The sequence below is a fragment of the Crocodylus porosus genome, unplaced genomic scaffold (genome assembly GCF_001723895.1).
Source record: "Crocodylus porosus isolate Cpor-Errol unplaced genomic scaffold, CroPor_comp1, whole genome shotgun sequence".
NCBI classification, from domain to species: Eukaryota; Metazoa; Chordata; order Crocodylia; family Crocodylidae; genus Crocodylus; species Crocodylus porosus.
The window spans coordinates 10,869,997-10,892,229 of NW_017728914.1; the positions used below are offsets into that span (position 1 = coordinate 10,869,997).

The 22,233-nt window shown below is 42.7% G+C and overlaps 1 protein-coding gene across 2 annotated transcripts in view; it reads right to left on the reverse strand.

Moving 5' to 3' along the window:
* Positions 1 to 22,233, reverse strand: part of WWC1 (WW and C2 domain containing 1) — a 123,008-nt gene that overhangs the window by 38,862 nt on the left and 61,913 nt on the right. For both annotated transcript variants that reach the window (XM_019534869.1, XM_019534870.1), the window contains exons 3-8: positions 15,043 to 15,246; positions 10,681 to 10,757; positions 9,663 to 9,742; positions 8,009 to 8,138; positions 7,410 to 7,556; positions 5,636 to 5,709 (exon numbers count right to left, since the gene is read on the reverse strand). In XM_019534869.1, coding sequence (XP_019390414.1) covers positions 5,636 to 5,709; positions 7,410 to 7,556; positions 8,009 to 8,138; positions 9,663 to 9,742; positions 10,681 to 10,757; positions 15,043 to 15,193 — 659 coding nt within the window. In that variant the 5' untranslated portion in view covers positions 15,194 to 15,246. The remainder of the gene's footprint in view (positions 1 to 5,635; positions 5,710 to 7,409; positions 7,557 to 8,008; positions 8,139 to 9,662; positions 9,743 to 10,680; positions 10,758 to 15,042; positions 15,247 to 22,233) is intronic.

Genomic DNA, 22,233 nt, shown 5'->3' on the forward strand with positions numbered 1-22,233 from the left:
AAGTAACATGCCACAAAACAAGCGGTTTGGCCACCTCGACTATAAGATGAAGGGGCTGGGAGGTGGGAGTCTTAGGTCGGACGGGTAAGGTACCTGCAGACATGCAGGGAGGCTGTGCTGATGCACTGCAATTACAGCATGTTGAAGGAGACTCGATTAATTAGCATGCTGAAGCATGCTAATTCGCGCAACCTTGGCATCTCATGTATTCAGCATCCCCACACTTCAAAATAGCAGTGGGGGTGCTTTAACTAAAGCTGGTCAAACGAGCTTTAAAGTGCCCCCATTGCTATTTTGAAGCATAGGACACTGAATACATGAGATGCTGAAGATGCTTTAATTAAAGCGGCTCTCAGAGCTGCTCTATTAAAGTGCCTTACCCCTGGAGCACGTGTAAATATGCAGTTAAATTGCTGTCTTGCAGGAGTACTTGTAAAGCTCTTGAGGGCTTGTTTAAACTGGAGTTAAATCAAAGACAACTTGTTACCAATCTCAGTTTCCTGGCTGAGTGCTCAGGTACAGCACTGGAACTCAGGAGATCTAGGCTCTATTTCATTTATACCACTGAACTGCTGAGTGATTTTGAGGAAGTCGCCATAATTCCCTGTACCTCATTTCACTCATCTGCAAAATGAAGCAATCACACTTACCTCCTCTTATAAAAGATTTTGAGATCTACTGAAGAATAGTAATGAGATCAGGACATCATTTGTGTAAATAAAGACAGACAGGCTTAATTTGTTTTGGGGCAGAAATGTTTGTGAGTGGATGCTAGAGTCAGTAAGTACAAATATATTTGCTAACTCAAGTAGCCTTAGGAGGAGAGATTGATGGACCTGGATCTCTTCAGCCTCCACAAGAGAAGGCGGAGAGGTGACCTTGTGGCTTACTACAAATTCATCATGGGGGAGGCACCAAGGAATAGGAGATGTTCTGTTTACCAGGGCACCCCTTGGAGTAACTAGGAACAATGACCACAAAGTGATGGAGAGCAGATTTAAGTTAAACATCAGGAAGAATTTCTTTATAGTAAGGGTTGCCAGAGTCTGGAATAGGCTTCCAAGGGAGGTGGTGCTCTCCCCTACCTTGGAGGTCTTTAAGAGGAGGCTAGACATGCATCTGGCTGGGGTCATCTAACTCAAGCACTCTTTCAAGCCCAGGGCAGGGGGTTGGACTCGATGATCTACCAAGGTCCCTTCTGACCCAAACATCTATGAATCTAAATTGGTAGCCAACTAACTTGGGTTCAAAACCTCAGTACAGATCAAACCATATGTACAGGCCAAACCCACCCTGCCTGGTTTATCACAGTTAAAAGGACCACAGCAAGGTAGGGGAAAATGACAGGAAGTAGTGGAGCTCTTCAGCCATATGACTCTTGAATGCCCCTCAGGATTCAACTTCATCTCTTCACCCCTTTCAGAGCCCAGAGGCTCTGTGAAATGATGGCACATTTGTGTGTAGCTCCTGATTCTTTCCAAGGACGCTAGGATGATGTCACTTCGGCACAGAGGCACCAATTTTTACTACTGAGACAGTTCCCACAGGAGGATTGTTTACTCTTAATTAATATGAATTAATCTTGACTATTTTTAGCTTTTACAGGAGCTATTTTGTTTTTGGCTGCTTGATTAGGTACAACATTGTACTCCAGTGAAGAATTAACAGTGGCATTAATTCATAATCTGAGAATTGCTCTGTGTACTTTGAAAGAGTATGAATTTTATAAGAGGATTGCTTGGTACTAAATATGATCACTCCTGGCACCTTTTTGCATGGATATGGCTTTTGCAATGAAAATTGCTCCTAACAGTCTGCAAATTCTTAGTTTTGTTAAACTGAAATTTACCCTACTTAGCAAGCAACCATTTCCCCTCTTTCTTTGGATTAAAGGCAGGTTTACAAAATTAAGTGTAATAACATTTATTCATCTTTAAAAAAGAAATGTTTTTCAGATGACTTGGCACTTAACGAAAAACTTTAGCCATTCAGCATTCACAGACTAAGAATTTAAACGACATCATTCATGCACAAGCCCAAATTTGCATTATAAAGAAATCAGCGACACAGGATTTGGATATGCTGAGCACAGAGTGCTGACCAACTCCCAAAGCTGAAGAAAATAGAGGAGAGAAAGCTCAGTTTTAGTTTTACACTGTTTTCTTTTAAATTAGGAACAGTATTTGGGCGGTCTGTCTGTGCTGATTCATTTAGTGAAGTAAGCTGATGGGCCACATGTGTTTTAAGTAGAGAAGGGTAACATTTTCAACAATAAAGCCCACCCTCTCTCTTTGCAATAAATCAGAGTATGTGCACATCATGAATGATTTGGAACATGGGTCAGCAACCTATACCCCATGGGCTGTATCCAGCCAATAGAACCATTTTATCTGGCTCGTGAACTGAAGAGCTATAGTGGCATTTCTGTTGCAGCACAGTGACCAGGCGCTGCTGAAAAGTGGTGGTGGCAGCGCTGCAGATGAAAGCAGTGGCTGTCATGGTGGCAGCGGCAGCATGGGCCAGGTTTGAAGTGGCCTGAGCTCAGAGTAGCTTGTGCTCCAAAATGCCCATGACCCCTGATCTGAGGGGATAGGATTGAGTATACACTTAGCAAACTTGCAGATGATGCCAAACTGGGTGAATCCTGGGGGACAGGATTAGGATTCAGGATGACCTTGATCAACGGGAGAAATAATCTGAATTTAATCAAATGAAATTCAATTATGGGCAAGCGCAAGATCCCGCACTTAGGATGGAACAATTATATGTACAAATATGGACTGGAGAAGGGCTGGCTAAGCTGCAGTACTGCAGAAAAGAGCTGGAGGGTATAAAGAAGCTAAATATAAATCAATGTGATGCTTTAGTTGCAAAAACACCAATAGCGTACAGGGCTGTTTTAACAGAAGCATTGCTTGCAAGTAAAAAGAAGTAGGTGGTCTGTTTTATTCACTAGTGGCAAGCCCTCACCTGGAGGTACTGTGTCCAGTTTTGGGCAAGGTATTTTAAGAAAAGTGAGGAGCCACAAAAATGATTGCACAGATCTACATCTGTACTTCAGTGGCACTTGCCAATTATGCCTACCAAAAGGGAGACTACGCTTCAGAAAGTGTTCTCATACTTGCAAAAATATACCTAAACCAGTGGTGCTCAACCTCTCGCCTGCAGGCTTGATCTGTGGAGCTGTGTAATCCAGATCATGGTGTTCCCCACGGGTCTGGAAAATTCGTGGTGGTGGGGCAGTAGCAGAGCTACCATTTGCTCCCAAAACCATAGCAATTAACAATGTCCTCACTTCCCCACCACCAAATTCTTGACCAGTGGGACCCCCAATGATGTGATCCAATGTCAGAGAGGTTAGGTACCACTAACCTAAATGATTTTAAACACATATTGCTATAGCAATTACACCATATATGGCAATGGTTTAAGTTGTAGGAATTTCAGGGATTACAAAACAAATGCAAAAGGTCCATCTTAGTCAGAAGTTATCAATAATCACAGCGGCTAGTGCAATTCCCTTTTCATGATAAGATATTATATTGCTAGGAAACAAACTGCTTTGGATATTAAAAAAAAACATTAGATTGTGATGAAAACTTTTGAAAACAGAGCTTCAGATTCCATTAGGAAATTAGTTCTTTCAGAATGGAATGTATTACCCGCTTGATCAAAGAGCCCCTTGGAAGGCATTTGAACTTGCTGTCAATGAGAATTTTTACCCCTCCAAAATACGTTATAATGGTATGATCAATTCAAATAATAAAGTTTTTATCTCAAACATTCTTGGGAAATACGTTATTGTTCTTTTAAATAACAATTTGAGCCACTAATTCTCTAGAATATTGTTTGTCCTGGTAGACTTTACCACATATGCTCTTCTGGAATGACCCTTGATTTCCATTAGAGAAGTCAGTCCTCATCATAAAGCTCCTGGGGAAGGTTACCCCACACTCAAATCTATGAGGATACTGTCAACTGGCAGATCCCGTTTCAGCAAAATTATTTACCAGTATAAATACTGGGATGTTCCCTGCAAAATGGCTGATTGCTATCATCATCATCCCTCTTTATAAAATATGGCCTGGGAATTGCTGCCCAGTTAGTCTTTTAAATGTATTGCTCTTCAGGAGACTGGCTGAAAGCTACAATTTTGGCGGGGAGAGAAACAAGCCAGCCATCTGTTCCTGAGTGGCTGTGAGCTCAAGGTCAATCTAAAAATACTGTTCTGTCAAGGTGATGCAACCTTCATTGATCTGAAATCTGTTTTTGATTGTGTTGACAGCCATCAGCCTCGGAAGGCTGGGGTAGAGCGTTTTTACCTTTTGAGAAGCCCTTCATAGCCAGCTAGTTGCCCAGGTAGGGAGATGGTGAAACCACAAACTAACTGAACCTATTTCTATTACAAAGGACATGCTTTAGGTGTTTGAATTGGTCCTCAGTGGCATTACTAGGGTAGGGTGACCACAGCACCTACCTCAAGTACTAGCTAGCGGGGCATGGGGAACGCATAGTGGAAATGGCTGCTGTTGCTGCCACTGATACCACACAAATTGCACAGGAAGGGGCAGTGGCAACCAGAAATATATGGCAGCTGCCATGTTGTTATGCCTTGATCCACATTCTTTTTAGGTTTTTCATTAATAAGAAAGCATGGTGTGAGAAGGGAAACTATTTCTGTCACTATTCTCATATGCTGATATACTTTTGCTGTGCCAAACTCCTTTGGGATAGAAGCATCTGTTAATGATATGTTAGCATTTTCTATGAGCATAAATATATAACTACATAGAAAACTAAAGCAATTATTGTGGGCCACAGACAAAATTTGCATAAAATGATTGATGATCACTGTCCTTTTCTTTTTTAAACTAGAAGTCCTCTTTTCATTTGTGTATTTACTTTATATAAGGGTGTGAACATGATAAAGAATTAAACCATAAGGTCCATGCACACTATTTTTATTGTTTCTTATGTGCTTCAGGGGAAATTTGGCTCTGAAAGTCACTAATTCTAAGGTTTCTGCTCAAAAAATTTGGGTGATACAAAATTAGTTTTTGGAGAATGCTTGCTTTCCCTCCATATACCCAGATACTTTACTTAGAGCATTCTTCAGCCTGTGCCTTACTTCAGTCAAAGCACACTGCCCCTACCAAAACTAGTTACAAACACAGAACCTGAATTTATATTAGTTAAAATGGGAGGACTGGCTTGTGTTAAATTATTTTAAATATCGTAGCAGTAATTATTTGTTTTTATAATTCAATTTTTGCTGACTGTTTTATGGAGTATTTTAAAAGTTCGAAGGCTTGAACCTGTGCTTTTATTTTCTGATGATTTTAAAGTGTGTGTTTACTCTGCTGAGCATTATGGTTAATTAACAAGATATTTAACTAGCAAACTTTTTTTCATTTGCAACTCCACATAATCATAAAAGCATTAAATGAACAAACCCCTCAAATTATCCACCAGACAAAAGATCTGGAAGAGATTCTCTGCAGATGAATGGAACCTATCATCTCAGAGTCTAACTGCACTCTTTAGGGAGTTTACCCCACAACAGAGATATTCATTTATCATAAACTGAACAATCTCCCCAGTAACTAGTAACAGATAAAACCCCCCCACATATTACCTTCTCTTCGCTTCTTCATATCGGAGGCGTAATCTCACCTTCTCAGCTAACTGATTATTACTACTTGTAATAAACTGGGGAGAGAGGATATAAAAACAGTATTAAACAAACAGCTGCAGTTGCCTTTTGACATCCTGTACTGAAGTGGGTAAGGCTATCCTCTTACCCACTTGCATTAAATGGAGTCAAGTACTGACCAGAGTGAAAAAATATTTTCTGAATATTAAGATTTGTTACAAATGTTAAAAAAAATACAAGATGTAAAGTCCTTTTTCTTTGCCAGCACAAGGAAAGCAGATCTTACTAATTCACATAAATGCCCAATTTCCATCCCTTTCTCATGCATTAAAAACCATAAAGAACCTTTACACCCTTCTGAAATGTGTTTTGTCCACTTTTGGGTTGGTCTTGTTTAGATTTTTACAATCTTTAGGGAAAGGCAAATGATATATCTGTAGGCCCAAACCTGCAAACATTTGTTCCTGTGAATAATCCTTATTATGTTAAGTAAAAGTTCAACACTCAAGAAAGCGTTCGAAGGATTTACCACCAGGGGCATGCCTACACAGGACACAGCAGTTTCACATAAATATATCCCAGATAATTCTTAACAAGCTAGCTAGTGCCAAAAGCAGAACTACTACATTGGTGTGGTACTCTGTCTGAACCAAATAGCCCTGCTGAGAAACAGGATGTATTAGCTTGGGCAAGCCCCATGTTGAGGTGGCCATACTGCTTCTGCTACCCAAGTTACATTTTTTACCTCACTTAGGTTTCTCTGCACAGCACTGCACTGGGCTGGGCTGTAGGCATACCCTAAGACACCAATCCTACAACCCAGTCTACATTGGCTGTCCCCTCTCCTGCACCTGCACAACCTCAATTAAATGAAGGGAGCTCTGTGCTGACAAGGCGCACACTTCTGATGACAGGATTAGGACCATTTTTCATGGGGTACTATATAATATACAATAAAAAAAGTGAAAACATCAGGTGCTAACATTACTACAGCACTCTTCTAGTACATATTACTGAGAAATGAGAGGAGGTCACCATGTCTTGTGTACCAAAAAGCCAAATACATGGATTAGAGGGGCTCTGCCATTGCAAGTTAAGAACATTTGTTAAATCCACCTTAGTGAATCACTAAATTGAAATCTCTGAGGAATTGCTCATATTCTACAATGGCCACTAATGATGATAGAAGGTAGGAGTGAATACACTCCTGCAGAAGGTAACAGATGAACTATCCACCACTTAATGTGATACTTAAGTCTTTTAAAGAGTGCAAAATCCTGTACTGATCCTCTAAACAAAGATGAACTTCACCCATCACTACACGTGCCAATTTTCCATGCATAAAATTGTAACAGAAAAAGTATAAAATAAACCCAGCTAGCATTTCTTACTTATCATTCAAATTCCCAAGTGACATATCTCTGTACATGTGACCTCTAGGTAGCCTTCATATATTCTCTTACATAATGACTGTAGTGTTAGACAGTATACATGCTGTATGAAAAGCCTAGGGGAAAAATATTTATCCCTTTATTCCATTCAGTTTGTTTCTGAGAGCATACTATAAATAAGTAATCCATATGTGCCAGTGAAAGCAGAGTATGAGCAAACAGCAAGTTATTAGAGACGCACTAAAAATTCAAAGGAAATTTCAAAGGAAAAAACCCCCACTGATAGCTCCTCATGATTTAAACATCAACTAATAGATATTTGTCCTTAATAAGAAGCTTGCAATTGGGTAGCACCAGTTACTCACATTTCCTGAAACCTCTGTCTGTGAGCTTACATCCAGATACTGCCTAGGTAGCAAAGGGCTGGACCCCTCTAAGGAGGTACTGCTGGTCCATAGGTCAGAATGCTGTCCTCCGTCAGCCACAAAGCCATCCTTTAGCCTGGCTAAACTCTAAAATGAGAACAATTCATGAAACTCTCACTCAAAAATCTCAGCCAAAATATCACCAATTTGTCAGCATTAGCACCCTGAATGAAGCATTCCAAACCCTCAATAATCCTTGACAAACAGTAGCATAGGAAAGACATCTGCAAGTGAGGGATTTGGGGTTTTATTACCACCCCCCCCAGTTCAAAAAGCCAGGGATGACCACGTGATTGAATGTAGGCAATTGCTAATCTCCTTTTATGCTTCGTGATCTCTAAATAAGACAAGAATTGTAATTGCTCAGAGGCTGAAGGGCTTGATAGTGGACAACTGGGACAATCCCCAAAAAGCCTCCCTGGAGAACTACTTATGCTGGAGTGTGCCATCTGATTCAGACAAGCAGGAGGTTCTCAGCTTCATGCTCCCTCAGACTGGCAGCTGACATGGCATGAACAAACCCAATGTTATTTCAGTACCTGAATGAGGTCTTGCTTTTCCTTCTCCCCTGAACTGATTAACTTCTTGATAGCTTTCATTTCACTTAAAATGGCTTGTGCTTCATCAAGTTTATATCCTCCTTGAGTATCTGACATTTTCATATCAATTCTGCACAGAAGTTTACAAAATGAAAGACAATTAGTTAAAAGGAATTCAGAGTTGAACATACATTTCATAGCTGAAGATGCATATAAAACTTTCCATATCCATTTCCAAATGAAGCATATTCTTAATTTAAATAAGGACTATTTTCTCCCATAGTAAGAATGAGCGAGTCAATAAATGATCTGGATCCTTTCCCTTTTTAAAGAACATATTTGCATATAATAAAGTAACGGTACCTTAAAAATACTACTATTCTGAAGCTAGCCCAAAAGTGCTATTTTAATGCTATCTCTGGTTCTTTAAATGGCTACAGCGAAAGACAAGTGCATTTGAATAAAATTCTTACAATTGTCATCATTAAACATTTAAGGCAAATTAAAGTATAGCAGACTTACCCCAGGATAAAAACAAACAATCAGAATTTATGGAGGATTATTTTTTCCATGATATGTCTGAACTGTTAGTAGAACAAACATCTAGAATACATCTATTCTATCAGAAAGAGAACATAGAGCTTGATCTTGTAAATACTACCACCTTAAGTTTATTAACCTATAATAAATAGGAGAGCAAAGTGTTATATTTTTACTATCTTCGGTTGCCTTACCATTCACAAATTTAGTAAATATTTGCAAGATTAGGCGATAACGTCATGGGCCAGAAACCTTTTGCCTTGACCTCAAACCTGAAGACAAAGCTTTAGGAATAGTCTCTTCAGACATCTTGCCATGATACTCCCCAAGTGGAGCAGTGTCAGGATCAGGTTAAAACTGTATTCAAAATGATGCCAGGTAACACGAGCTAAAGGGGAAATCTGAAATTTATGCTCAGATGTCTCTGAAACAGAAATCTGTATTGTCTTCTCCTTAGCAGTGCCCTAGGACAGATTTGTATCACTCGATAGTTAAGGCAAGTTTCCGCTGCCTTCTCTTAAAAAGGTGTGATTATACAGGAGGACCTGTAAGCTAGTCACAGGTGTATTTTATGTTAAACTGAGATTAACACCCCCCCCCCACACACAACCAAATCTAATTCCATGAAGTTCTTGTACTTCTGCCTTCTGCACGTCACTAAACAAGAAGGTAGATGAATCGTTCTACTTCACTTTTTCCTACAATAAAGATCTTCCTTCACTCCACAGAATAATATAATTCTTTTCCTCAACTCAGGAAGTATACATGTCGGTGCATGTATTCTCTTTTAAATAAATTATTTGGTCCAATTCTAAATCACTCTCTTGAGAAGTCGGTACATTGCAAGAACCCTGACAGTTTAATTAGTTATCACATCAGATAGCACCCGGGACCACTTTTTTTTAAAAAAAGGCATTCCTCAATGCTCCTAAAACAATGACTCCCAGAATTAAGGCAATGGGCCATATCATGCCATGAGCATGGGATGCAAGAGAGAATTCTATTTACCAAAACATATAAATATGGCCCTCTCATGTTTTCTTTAGAACTTTTGACTAAAGTCAGCTTGTGCACATCTGCAGCAAAAGCAAGCTGGCCCAAGCACTATACTTACTTCTTTAGTGTTTGGAAGCCATGCTCTTTGTACTGTAGTTCCTGCTTCATGTGAGCTACCTCTCTCTTAAGTTTATTAACCTATAATAAATAGGAGAGCAAAGTGTTATATTTTCAGACTGATATTTCACCTTAATATTTTAGATATGTCATTCTTCAATCATAAAATGTTTAAGCAGGATGGACATTTCATTGGAACTGCCTAAAAATTAATTTAGTTCAAAGATAATGAACAGCCCTAACTCCTACTTGATAAAGACAGCATTACAATATTGTTCTCCCTGGGGAAACATTCATCAAATGCCAGATGTTGCATGATTTGATGACGTGCTTAAAAGATATGAAATGTTTAACCTCTAAAATAAAAAACTGACAAATAAAGATTAAAAGGGGACAGGGAGAGACACAATGGATATAAGTTGTCAATAATTTTTAAAGTTGTTAAATATTGGAATAGCTGTTCAGTTACAATGATATATACCATTCACTTCAAAGATCCTATTAAAAGACTCTGCTGTACAGCTAACAGAGAACCATGAACACTGTGTACAGCTAACAGTGATAACATGAATTGCGAACACATGGACTCTGTAGTTTACCGTCTGACATTTTCTAGAGGTCCACCCCCCTTACATTACTGTTGCTCATATTTCCTCCCAATCTAAAATCTTCAAGAAAGCAATCTAAAATGGACTGAAGACAAAATAGCTACCAGTTTCTGAAGGCAACCAGCAATTCAAAATTGCAATACACAGTCACCATGTAATTAAATATCGTACAATATCTATAGAAAAATGTGTACTATCAGCTTTAAGACAAGCTCAAAGTCTGTTTTAAAAAGTGTTTCATAGATGAACTTTTGGACACAGACTTCAGAGGGTTCTGATACTTTATCTTCTAGATTAAGGTTGGCAGCATTAGCTCTCAGCTGCTTCACCATCTCCTTTAATATTTACTGTGAGGTGTGGAAGTTTCCTAAGATTACTAGCAGAAAGCAAAGGTCCTTTTACACTTCTTACCCTGGATTTTGTAGTAGCAATTTCAGCTTTAAGAATCTCTGGGTCATATTTCGAACTAGACGATGAGCCAGAGAGCACTGGAATGAAGAGAGTATGTTAAATTAAGAAACCTACTCCATGGCACAGTGAACTTTACAATACTCCATACAAACCTAAAAAGATGATTTATTTGAGCACCAGTACATCTTCCCTGAGACACAAACTGGCTTTCAGCTCTCTCCCATACTTCATTCTTTAACCCTCTTCCCATCCCCAAAGTGAAACAAAAGGTCCTCTCTCCCATCACTCCCCACTACTACCTGCATGCCTCCTCCTCTCCACCCCCAACCCAAGGTCCACACAAGAGCAGATGGCCACATGTTCAAGAGGATGAGAGCATAACAGAGAAGGCTAGAGATGCAGGACTTGCTCCAAATTGGGGCAAGTGCCCTGGACCCCACGCTCTGCGGGGTCCTGCGGAGCCAGACAGAGTGGCTGTGGCAATTCCTCGCTAACGGTGGCTCCACGTCAAGCCGCTTGGCACTCCACCCTCCCCCCGCCGCCAAATTTGGCACATCCAGCTGCTTGGCACTCTGCACCAACTCCCCCCCCGCCCAGGGCTTCATTGTGTCCAGGGGCAGGGCCCTACACAGACTGAGATGCCCCAGGCCCTACACCCTGCTTGGATGGTCTCTGGCAAGAGGACATCTCAATGAAATGAAAAGCCAATAGGTAGTTTTAAAAATAATTTGAAATTAGCCTGACACTCACTGCCAGAAGATGTAAGTGAGGAAAAGTATTCAGCAGTATTCAGAAGGGACTGATTATTTATATGTGGTTAATGTCATTAAAAATTTGCAACAAAATAAAAACAAAAAAACAAAAACAAAACTTGACTTGTTCAGAGTATTTGTCAACCTCTGATAAGAATTAGGGAAAACATTTGGCTTCTGCTGGATTTTTTGCTTCATCTCTTGAAGCAGTTGGTCTTGACCACCACCAGAGACGTGATTCGGAAATAAGTGGACCATTGGTATGGTTGTGTCTCAATCATGTTCTTAAATTGCACAGATAAGTCAGACAGCAGCTGTAAGTCAGCAAAACTAGGAAAAGAACCTGAAATCAAACTTTGATTTACTCCCATGTCATTTATAAAAACAAAAGATCTGCTTGCAGTATACTCTGGATACCATCTTACCTGCTCTCTCTGGTCTTTCTGTCTTTAAAGCATTTCCCATTTGAAGCACTCCCTTTGCAAAGTACATCAATAACTTTACATGAACCCTCCTATATCATGGTCTATTAAATCAATAAACTGGGGAGACATTGGCTTCTGGGATATGCAAGTGATCAGCATAAGGTCTAGCAACATGTCAGTTAAAGTGGTTTTATTCTGTGGACAAGATCTCCAGCCTGATCTGGTGTGCCTGCCAGAGTATAATGGGATGCAAAGTGAACAATATTAAAACTGTCTATAAACCACTTCTCTGCTTTCCTGAAACCCAGGGCAGAACCAAAATGGTTTGGTTCTGACATCCATGGTAGGTAACAGCAACAGCTCCTAAAGAATCTCCACCTCTACACTCAGGCTGGGCGAAGCTTTGAAGCTTCAGTCCCTAATCTGATCTGGAGGAGATTCGGCCCGATTTGGTGGCCAAATCTCCGAATCCAAATCAAATCAGAGGACTCTTTAATCTCTCCGAATTGAATTGGAACCCTCCGAATCAATTCGGAAAGAATCGGAGATTCAGACATAGAGACAGCTTTAAATGCTTTTTCTACATACCTTTAGGTAGCAGGGGCTCGGGAGTGCTGTGGTGCATGGAGCATCCCATAGAAGCATGAGGGGCTCCCCAGTGCGCTCAGCAGCAGACTTGGAAGTGGACCAGAAGCACTTCCGGTCCACTTCTGGGTCTGCCAGGCAACATGCAAGGTCCCCCCTGTCCCCCAACATCTTCCCAGCTCAGTGATTGGTGCCTCCTGGGTCTGGGGGATCGCCGAGGCAGGGAGGCGCGGGGGATGTGTCCCAGAATGCTCCCCAGTAGACCCAGAAGTGGACCAGAACTAGTTCTGGTCCACTTCCGGGTTCACCACTAAGCACATGGGCAGCCCTTCTGCACTTCTGGGGGACACTCTATGAGCCCCAGCATCGCAGCGTTCACGAGCTGCGCCTGCTACTTCAAGGTACAAAGAAAAAACTTGTAAAGCTGTGTCTGCATCCAAATCACTGATTCTTGGAATCAGCATCGAATCTTCAGATTTGGATTCAGTTGAATCGAATCAGGGACACTAATTCGAATCAACAAATCAAATCGCTTTCCCTGATTCAGGCAGAATCTGAATCAAATAGGGCCTGCTTCGCACACCCCAGCTGTATACCCTCCTACCAGCCATGTTGAAGGAGGAACAGAATGTTAGCCGAGTCTGTTCCACACCACTGTAACATGCCCCTATGACAGGGGTGGGCAAGTATTTTGACTGGAGGGTCACATAAGTTTTGGTGAGCTGTTGAGGGCCACACACACAAAATCTTTCAGAGGATATATTAACAAATTATAGATAAAACCCCCCCCCAAATCATATATTGCAAATCAAACATAGACAATAACATATTTTATTTCAAAAAAAATGTTTTGTCCTGTTTTATGTTTTTTTGCATAGTGTACAAAGGCAGTTGCACAATAGCTCAAAAGTCTTTCTCCTGTATTTTGCATGGGGGTGGAGGGAGCGTACGCGGGTGTGCACGTGTATGGTCCGAGGAGCAGGCTGGGAATGGGGGACAAGGGGGAGGAAGGAAGAAAAGGAGCAGGGGGGTAGAGGGCACATGCAGCAAAGCTTCCCTGGATGGTGCTGCTCACGTGTGGTCTTTCCCCCTGCACCCTATGGCTTCCTGCATGGCACTCTGCATGGGGCCGCACAGGCAGTCCACCAGACAGCACTGCCCTAGCCTCAGCCCCAGCCAGTGCCCACAGCTTCCAAGTGGGGCTTCTGCCACAGCCACCCAGGTACTGTTAAGTTCTCTATGCCTCTAGTGGCTCCTCTTCCTCCTACCCCATGCAGCAGATAAACGTGGGAAAGCCATGGGGACACGCGCTAGTCACCACATGCCAGCCAGACAGGGCGGAAGCTGTAGCTGGGTGGTTCCTGCCCCAGCACACGGGAGTCCAGCTCCAGTTGTAGCTCCCAGTCATCTTCCACTCACACTACCCACCTGCTGCAATGAGCAGCCACATATGGATTGCTGAGTGGATGGAAGGCAGGTGGGAGCTGGAGCCTCACGCACTGTGGCAGGAACTGCCCAGCTGCAGCTTCTGCTCTGCTTGGCTGGGTGTGTGCTGCCCAGCATACATCCTTATGGCCGCCGCCCTTCTTATGCTGCCTGGAGCGGCACAGAAAGAGGAGCAGCAGTTGGAGGTGGGAGGAGTCTAGCAATACCCAGGCGACTGCAGCTGCACCAGAAGCAGCCCTGCTGGGCAGTTGCACACGCATTGGTGGGTGCAGGTGGAAGCATGGGGCGCGCTGCCCTGGGTGGGATTGGGCAGGGCGCAGCCGCACGTGGATCACTGCAGAGGAAGCCATAGGCTGGCTCCAATCAGCTGGCCAGCTGGATCTCGCCCACAGGCTGTATTTTACTCACTCCGGCCCTGTGGTACATCAAGAGTGGACAAAAATTACTTCTAAAACTCTGGCCTTTAACTGAAGTCATTACTAGCGACTAGCAGTTGTTCCAATGGACAGGTATGTCAGCTGTTTGCTGACTTGAGTAAATTGTCCTGTATTTAAGCTTAATCGGTCAGTTCTATGAAAGTTCCATATCTTCATTGCTTACCTTCCCGCTTCCTCTTCACAGTCTCCTTTTGCACTGCATATTTTTTCTGCTTCTCTCTGCATACTCCCTGTTGTTTTTGCAGCTGTATTTGTGCTAGGCTTGATTGCGGCAATCCCTGAGCTGCAAGCTAGCTTAGTCTAATAGCAGCAAGGTGCTACTGTATATTTTATGGACCATGTGATCCATAACAGAATTTGAGAGAGAGATCTGCTAGACAGCAAAAGAATATTTAGTAGGTTGTCTTGTAAGTTTCCTTGTAAAACTCTTTTCCATTATTACCATACTGTTAGAAAGCACCAGTAACACATACCTGTCTCTTTGGACCTGGGCATCTCAGACCACCTACTTAGGTCATCAGAAGCCCATTATTATGGCGAGAAAGCTGGCAAGATACTACCCATAGTGTTATATGCTTGTATCACTGGAAGCCATCTGTAAGCAAATTAGTTGTTTTTAGAACTGACATGGGAGCAAAACTACATTTGACAGCAAGTTCTTTTTCTAGTTGTGTTCCAACAGCAGCTTTCACTTAGAGTTGATTTATTCATACTCACAGCTTGTCTGAGAACCTAGCTTGTGCTCCCAGACTTCATGGAGTTGCTGATACTCTTGCTGGGCCAATTCAAGTCTTTGCTGTTTCACTTGGTAGATCTCCTTCTGAGCAGCAATTGCCTCTTGGGCCAGGACCAGATAGTCCTTCAGCATATGTTCTTGCTCCCTCCGCCATTGTACACGAGGGTCTTCTATCTGCGTGGTTTCTTTAAGAGAAGACAAAACCTTAATTCAAAGATAGACAGGGATAAGTGGCACCAAAAGAATATGCTTAAGTTCTCTGTCCACTTCATCTCTGTCAAATTTACAATTTAGAGGATAGGCAATTAGCAATCTGTTGATCAGAAATTGAATTGTTTGGATTAAATTACTATACAAACGGTGACAATAAAAATGATATGCTTTCGTTTTAGTAACAGATTTTAGTTATATAAACAGTTACCATTGAATAATTTCTACTCTTATTCTTATATACGTTTTAAACTGATGAACAAGTGGAGGACTTTTCTTTGTCAAGTTCCATGGAGGAGGACATGCTGTATTCTAAAACGTGTAGCTTATAAAGCAAAACAATTGAATTGCTTCACTGTATAATTTAAAAATAAATACTTCAGGTACACCAATATCAGTTTGGCTACCCCTACACACAGCACAACAAAACTGCTGTCAGGTTGGAAGGTCTATGCTTGAAAGGAAATAAGACAGAGGGTAGAAAAAAGGACAAATAGGTTCACTAAGATACAAGGAAAGAGAATTAAATGATTTAAAGGAACTTTATCTTGGATACATAAAATTAAGTTATGCAACCAGTGCTTAAGATAAATAAATATCTATTTTCCCCCTTAAAAAGAAAGCATTCTTTTTATTTTAAATCAATGCTTTAGGGCAGTGATCTGCAAAGTGGGGTGCATGCACCCCAGGGGGTGCACAAGACGATCCACTGGGGTGCAGGAAGAAAATATTAGAACTTCCATTTCTATTTATATAAATATACATATACTGGGGGTGCGTGCTCAAAAATGTCTTACTGATCGGGGGGTGCATGCTCAAACATTTTTTACTGATAGGGGTGCACGATCAAAAAAGTTTGGAGACCACTGCTTTAGGGGATGGAGGAAAAACGATGTAGATAAAAGATCATTTTTAGATAATGAAGCGGACACTATAATTAACAATTGAATTAGTTTGACCTCCATTATTCCAATCCCACAGACTTCTTAGTTTCTATTAAAAAAAGCAAAAAGCCACTCAGTACAAAATATGTAAACGCTAAAACAATTTCATTGTGGTTTAGTGAGCAAGTGTTTGAAAACAAATTCTTATTTCTCTCTCATTCCTACTGTGTCTCCTCATCTGAAACACAGAAACAAGAGTTTCCATTATTCAGCCAACTTCCAATGCTCTAGGCTGTCTGAACTAATCGCGCCTGAATGAGGATGCCTAGTTACCACGTAATGAATAATTAATAAAAAGAGGCTGGTTGAAACCATCTGTGAGAATCTAATCTGCATATCTTAAGAGTTTCTTTAAATATTTAGTGAAAACTGTCACGTTGGAGGCTATGAAAAAGTCTCAAATAAATCAGGCATAAGATTATCTTTGGAAGATACTGGATTGAGGGCAGGATGCATATTTTGTTGCAAACCCTATACATAACTCTAAATGCTTATGGGGTTTTTTTTGGGGGGGGGGGTGTTGTTGGTCTGTTTGTTTTTTTTAGTCAAGGCACACAAGTTGTTGGCATAACTACCACAGACTGGCTCATGCTGGAGAAATGCCTGACCAAAATATTCCACTGATCATGTGTTTTTAACTAGCTACTTGTTTTGCATATGTGGGTGGGTTTAAGTAGTTTAAAGGGAATCATATTAACAGGTTACATTTTAAAAGAAATTCTAAGTTTTAAATAAACTTAGGGTAAATACACAAGTTACAGAAATGACACAGAACAAAAAGCCAAGACACGGCAACAGTGTCGTCTAATCCCCGATAAGGTTAATATTGCTACCAGTAGAAGAGGCAAGATTTTAAATTTTGTTGTGGATGTTAAAAATCAAGCCTTGATCTAAAACACTGCTTTAAAAATATAGCTGGCTTCCCCAACTACAGTTTTTCATCAAGACCAGTGTCAATGAGCTCATAGTACTGTTCCACCAAGGCCGCTGATGAAATGTTCCCAGTAACCTTGCACTAAGTAAACAGAAAACAAGTGTGTCTGGAAACTGCAGTATTGTATAGGCAATAGGAATTTTGAAGTGCCAGTAGTTGTGCTTTCCCACAAGTCTTAGCACCAAACCACCCTTATTCAGAGTGAATCACTATGTACCTGCTACTTGGAAAAAATCCCTTTACATTGTGTCCAGAGTTAGCTGGACCAAATCCTCTGCAGAACACTAAAATGAAACGTGTTGAGAATTTCATGCGTGTAATCTGCCTGAGATAATACATCTGGTCAGTGTCAAAAGCCCGAGTCAGCTTTCAGCCTATTTTCCAAGAATACTTAGAAAGAGCTCTTAGAATGCAAAAGAAATATTCGCCACTCTTAGTTATCAGTGATAAAGTATGAAGGAAACTTAGAAGACAGCCAGCTCTTTAAAGCAATTTCTTTCAAAGATTTGGAACTAAGAGTTACCATCTTTAGTGAAGCTGATTTTATTGCTTTAGATGCATATGAACTCCTGGATAGCAATCGTTCAGCTCTAGCTTTAACAAGACCCACCAACCAAGACACGAACAAAGTATAATGCAACTATGTTAAACCTTCCCTCCTCCCCCCCCCGCAGCAAAAAACTGCATTTTCTGCTTCAACCTGGAAAAGGCAAAGTTTAAAAGAACCCTGAGTGTGATGGATATATTTGGAAACAAAAGACAAAAGCTTATTTTAGCGCAAAAGCTCCAATGCCACTTTTGGGCATGTTCCAGTTTTCAATTGCCTGCCAAGAGCCTGAAGTTCCAAGTTGCTAAGATCCAAAGTATTTATGTCAGAGGATGCTGTAAGTTTGCACATTTGCTTTTTTGCCACTCCTACCTTCTCACTGTAATAGGTGGCTGTCTACTTTACTTTCCCTTAAACCCTAGACCAGCTCAGAATATTTATTAAAAATAAGAGAGTCAGAAGACCTGAATTTCATTCTTCTTGATGGTTCAAAGTGCTATTTATTACTGAAATTTAGTCAGCAATTGAAATAAGCCATGGATAATTTAGGAAACCTACCTTTAGTCACAACCTCTTAAAACTTGCATATTTTCAGATTTCACTTGTACCAAAAAAAATGCCCCAATTTTGCATTAGGACCTACGCAAACTCACACTTGTGATTTTTCTAACATGAAAATTATGTTTGAATGAAACATCATTGAGCATTTTGAAACTTGCAACAGATGGGCAAAAATTTTTAACATGAAAACAAACACCTTGGCTGTATTTAAAAAGTTTTATTTTCCCCATCCTCATTAACATACCTACATTGCTTTTTCAATGTAGCTTCATGTCTTGTTCCACAAAAGACCAGTTCTCCATAGCTCAAAGTAACATTACTACAGTAGCAAGCATTTGAAATAAAGCTAAAATCAGTAAGTTTGTTTTTTCATATGAAAAGATAATAATACCAAGGCCCTCAAAGCACTTTCCTTGAAGTGTCTGACTGAGGCATTCTTATACCCTTTTTATTGATAGGGAAATTGAGGCAAGGGTAAAATAATTTTGAGGTTTGCTTACTGTAGGACCCTGAGGAACAGGAAAGTGACAACAAGAGCCCCGATTTGAAATCCCAGAGTTAACAAGACCGTCTTCCTTTTTTATCCCCTTCATATTCAGTCATGCTCATCCCATACCCACTCCCAACTCTCTCCTTCCACCTCTTCTCTCAGTTCTCTCTCTGAATTTTGTACTCTCTATACACAGGGTGGAATACATGTATACCAGGGGTGTGTGAAATTTTGGCAGCCATTTCATTTCGGAGGTGTTTTGGTCTGTTTTGGTGCCCGAAACATTGAACCCAAAATGAAATGGAAGGCTCCACAACATCTCCAAAATGAAACCATCCAAAATGTTTTGGATGTTTCAGATGTTTCGGAATGTTTCAGAGGTGGGCTTGCGGGGAAACACAAACTCATAAGAGGGAGGGGGGAGATGGGAAAAGGACTGCTCTGATATTGCCATCTGTAGCTAGCCAGTGTCTGTGATCTGTCCCTGAGGCCCCTTCCAATCCCAGTGATCTGGGGGAGGGATGGAGAAAGGCTGTGTGTGAAGGCTTTCTCTGCCTTTTGTGAGCTGTCTGGAAGCAACAGTGTGTGAACCAGTGGCTGGCTGTAGTGACTGGCTTCCTAGTCAGTCTCCTGCTAGTCTCTCTTTTTGGAAAGGATTGGATACACCTTTCCAATATATTAGAGATAGAAGACATAGTAAGCAGATAGAAGAAGATACAGTAAAGACCTAGAAAATATAGTAAGCAGACAGAAGATATACTGCTGTCGCAGAGCTCTCAGGTGCCCTGCGACGGAGAGCAGAAATGGCTCGGGAGAGACCCCTAATGATGGGAAGGGGGAAGCTCAGCTGCCAGTCACCAGGACTGCGCAGGTGCTGGTTGCCAGGGCAACCAGGGAAACAGAGACAGGAAGGGGAGGAGCTTAGCTCTTCTTAAGCCCAGGCAGGAGGCCAGGAGGGCAGTTTTCCCTCCGGCGGCTGAGGGAGGAGGAACTCGGCCAGCCCAAGGGGAGAACTCTGATGGTGGGAACATCCCCTGATTCCTGCTGGGGTTTGGTGCACTCGCGGTCTCTGGCAGGGATAGATTCTTATATTTTTGCCGGACGGTCTAGCTTTTTATGTTATAGCCCAGGGGCTTTGTGTTTTGTGTTTACCGTTTCACTGGAGGACCGGGTGAGGTTATAAGGGGTTGGAGGAGGTCTCATAGGGACTCCACAGTAGCGTGGGGTTTCCTGGCGCCAGAGAGGGCGCAGCTGTGTTTGGGGTGCACTGGCCCCAGAGTGAGGGGGCAGTGAAGAGCCCCGAAGTGAGGGGGTAGCGAGGAGCCCCAACTGAAGGGGGCAACGAGGGGCCCGGAGTTGGCCCTGGCGAGAAGTCCCGGAGCTGGCACGGTGGGACAAACTAGAGGGTGCAGGTGAGGGTGCAGGCTGAGGGACAAGCTAGAGAGCATCCGCACGGCCCAGAGAGTAGGACAGACCGGAACTACACCAGATGCATCTGCGAGGCTTGGGCTGCGGTGTAAGGGGAGGAAAGGAGCCGCAGATAGTGCCCCAGGCGCCGAGACAGAAAAATAGGCAGCCTCCCATTTGATTAAGATCTTCCAATCAAACAAAGAACAACAAGGCGTGGCAGACGAGAAGGCAGGTGGTCGTCCCTTGATCGGTGTTGCAGGACCACTAATAGACGACCCCAAAGAGGCACAGCTGTCACAACTGCACAGAGAAGATATACTACGCACACATACACACACATATATTAAATACATTCAAGATATATTACACACACACACACACACACACACTTTCCAAACATTATAAAGCATGCTGGAAAGGCAGGTGCCAGGTCTTCTGGCAGGGGAGCGAGAGGGGTTAGAGGGGGTAGGAGGAGAGCTGTAAGTCTGTCCCCCATCCCAAACTTAGATGCACCCTCTTCCCTAGCAGCCATGAGGCTTCTGCTACTAGTGGAAGCAAGGAGGTTGAGCAGTGTCTGCACCTGGCCCACCTCTATTAACACCAACAATAATAACTCCTAGCACCACAAGCACCAGCATGACAACCTCTTCCACCCCAATTTCAGTTCCCAGTGTGAGCCTCCCACTGCCAGAGAAGGAACTGGATCTGGAATCAGGGGAGCTCAGTGCCATACGCAGGAAAATTTTGGGGAAGGAGGGGGAATCTGAGTTTGTGCGCTACACATCTCAAAGTCCCCCTAGAGCCAGGTCTCCTTCTCCAGAAGGGACTTCAGAGGAGGTTGAGGTTGCAGAGGCAAGTGGATCAGCTGAGTCAGCTGCTCCTGTTGTTATGCCTCTGCCTGCTAAGGAGGGAGATAAGGCAGGACCTGCACCCGCACCCCAGAAGCGAGGGGGTAGTGTAGTGTGGGATCATTTTGAAGTGGCAGATGATCTCAAGTATGATATCTGTCTGCACTGCCAATGCAAGACCAGCAGGGGCAAGGATGAGAAACACATCAGCATCATAGGGATGCTGATGCATATCAGGAGGCACCACCCCTTACCCAGGCTCCTCCTCAGCCTGCACGAGTGGAAGCATGCCCAAAGGGAAGTCCCCCTCTCAATCCAAAGTCCCCACCCCCCAGAAGTAGAAGCAGGCCACACCGGACCGGGGGGGAAAGGCAGAGGGAAAGCGGGGCACATTCCCAAGGTGAGTGAGACCACCCAGGGCATTGAGGAGATGCTTACTCTGGATGGCCAACCCTTCTCCTTAGTTGAGCACCAGGGTTCAGGCAGCTCATGACACTCATAGCCCCATCATACCATGTGCCCACACTCACCACCTTCAGTAGGACAGTGGTGCCCTTTCCCTGTATGAGGCATGCGGAGAGTACTTGAGGGAGGAGCTGTGCAAGGGAGGTCCACAAGTGGCCTTGCACTTCACCTCAGACAGCTGAAGCAGCCAGGGTGAAGACCATGCCTACCTCTCCCTCACAGGACACTGGTGCGATCAGTCAGGGTGTCCGTGGGCTCCCCTTCAAGCAGAAATGACGGATGAGTCCCACATGGCAACAGACATCATGGGGGCCATGAACTGCATGGTGCAGGGGTGGCTCACTGGGCAGGGCAAGTTTGTCCGTGGGTTCATGGTCACCGACAATGGGGCCAATATGGTCAAGGCAGTTTGTGATGCCAATTTTGTTGGCATATGCTGTGTGACACACAGGTTCCACTTTATAGTCAGAGATGCCTCGGAAGGGGACAGGGCTGCCAGCAAGGGGACCGTCACAACTAACCAGCTCATTTAAAAATGCAGGAAGGTGGTGGCACAGCATCAAGTGGGGAAAGATGCTGTGGGACAAACAGGCAGACTTGAACATCCTGCAGCACAAAATCATGCAGGATGTGGAGACTTGATGGAACTCCACATACCTGATGCTTGAAAGGCTGGTCGAGCAACGTAAGGCCATCTGTGAGATGGCCTTGCCTGGGGAGATTAAGCAGCCCTCTTAAAACAGAGTGTGACACCATCTCTCAG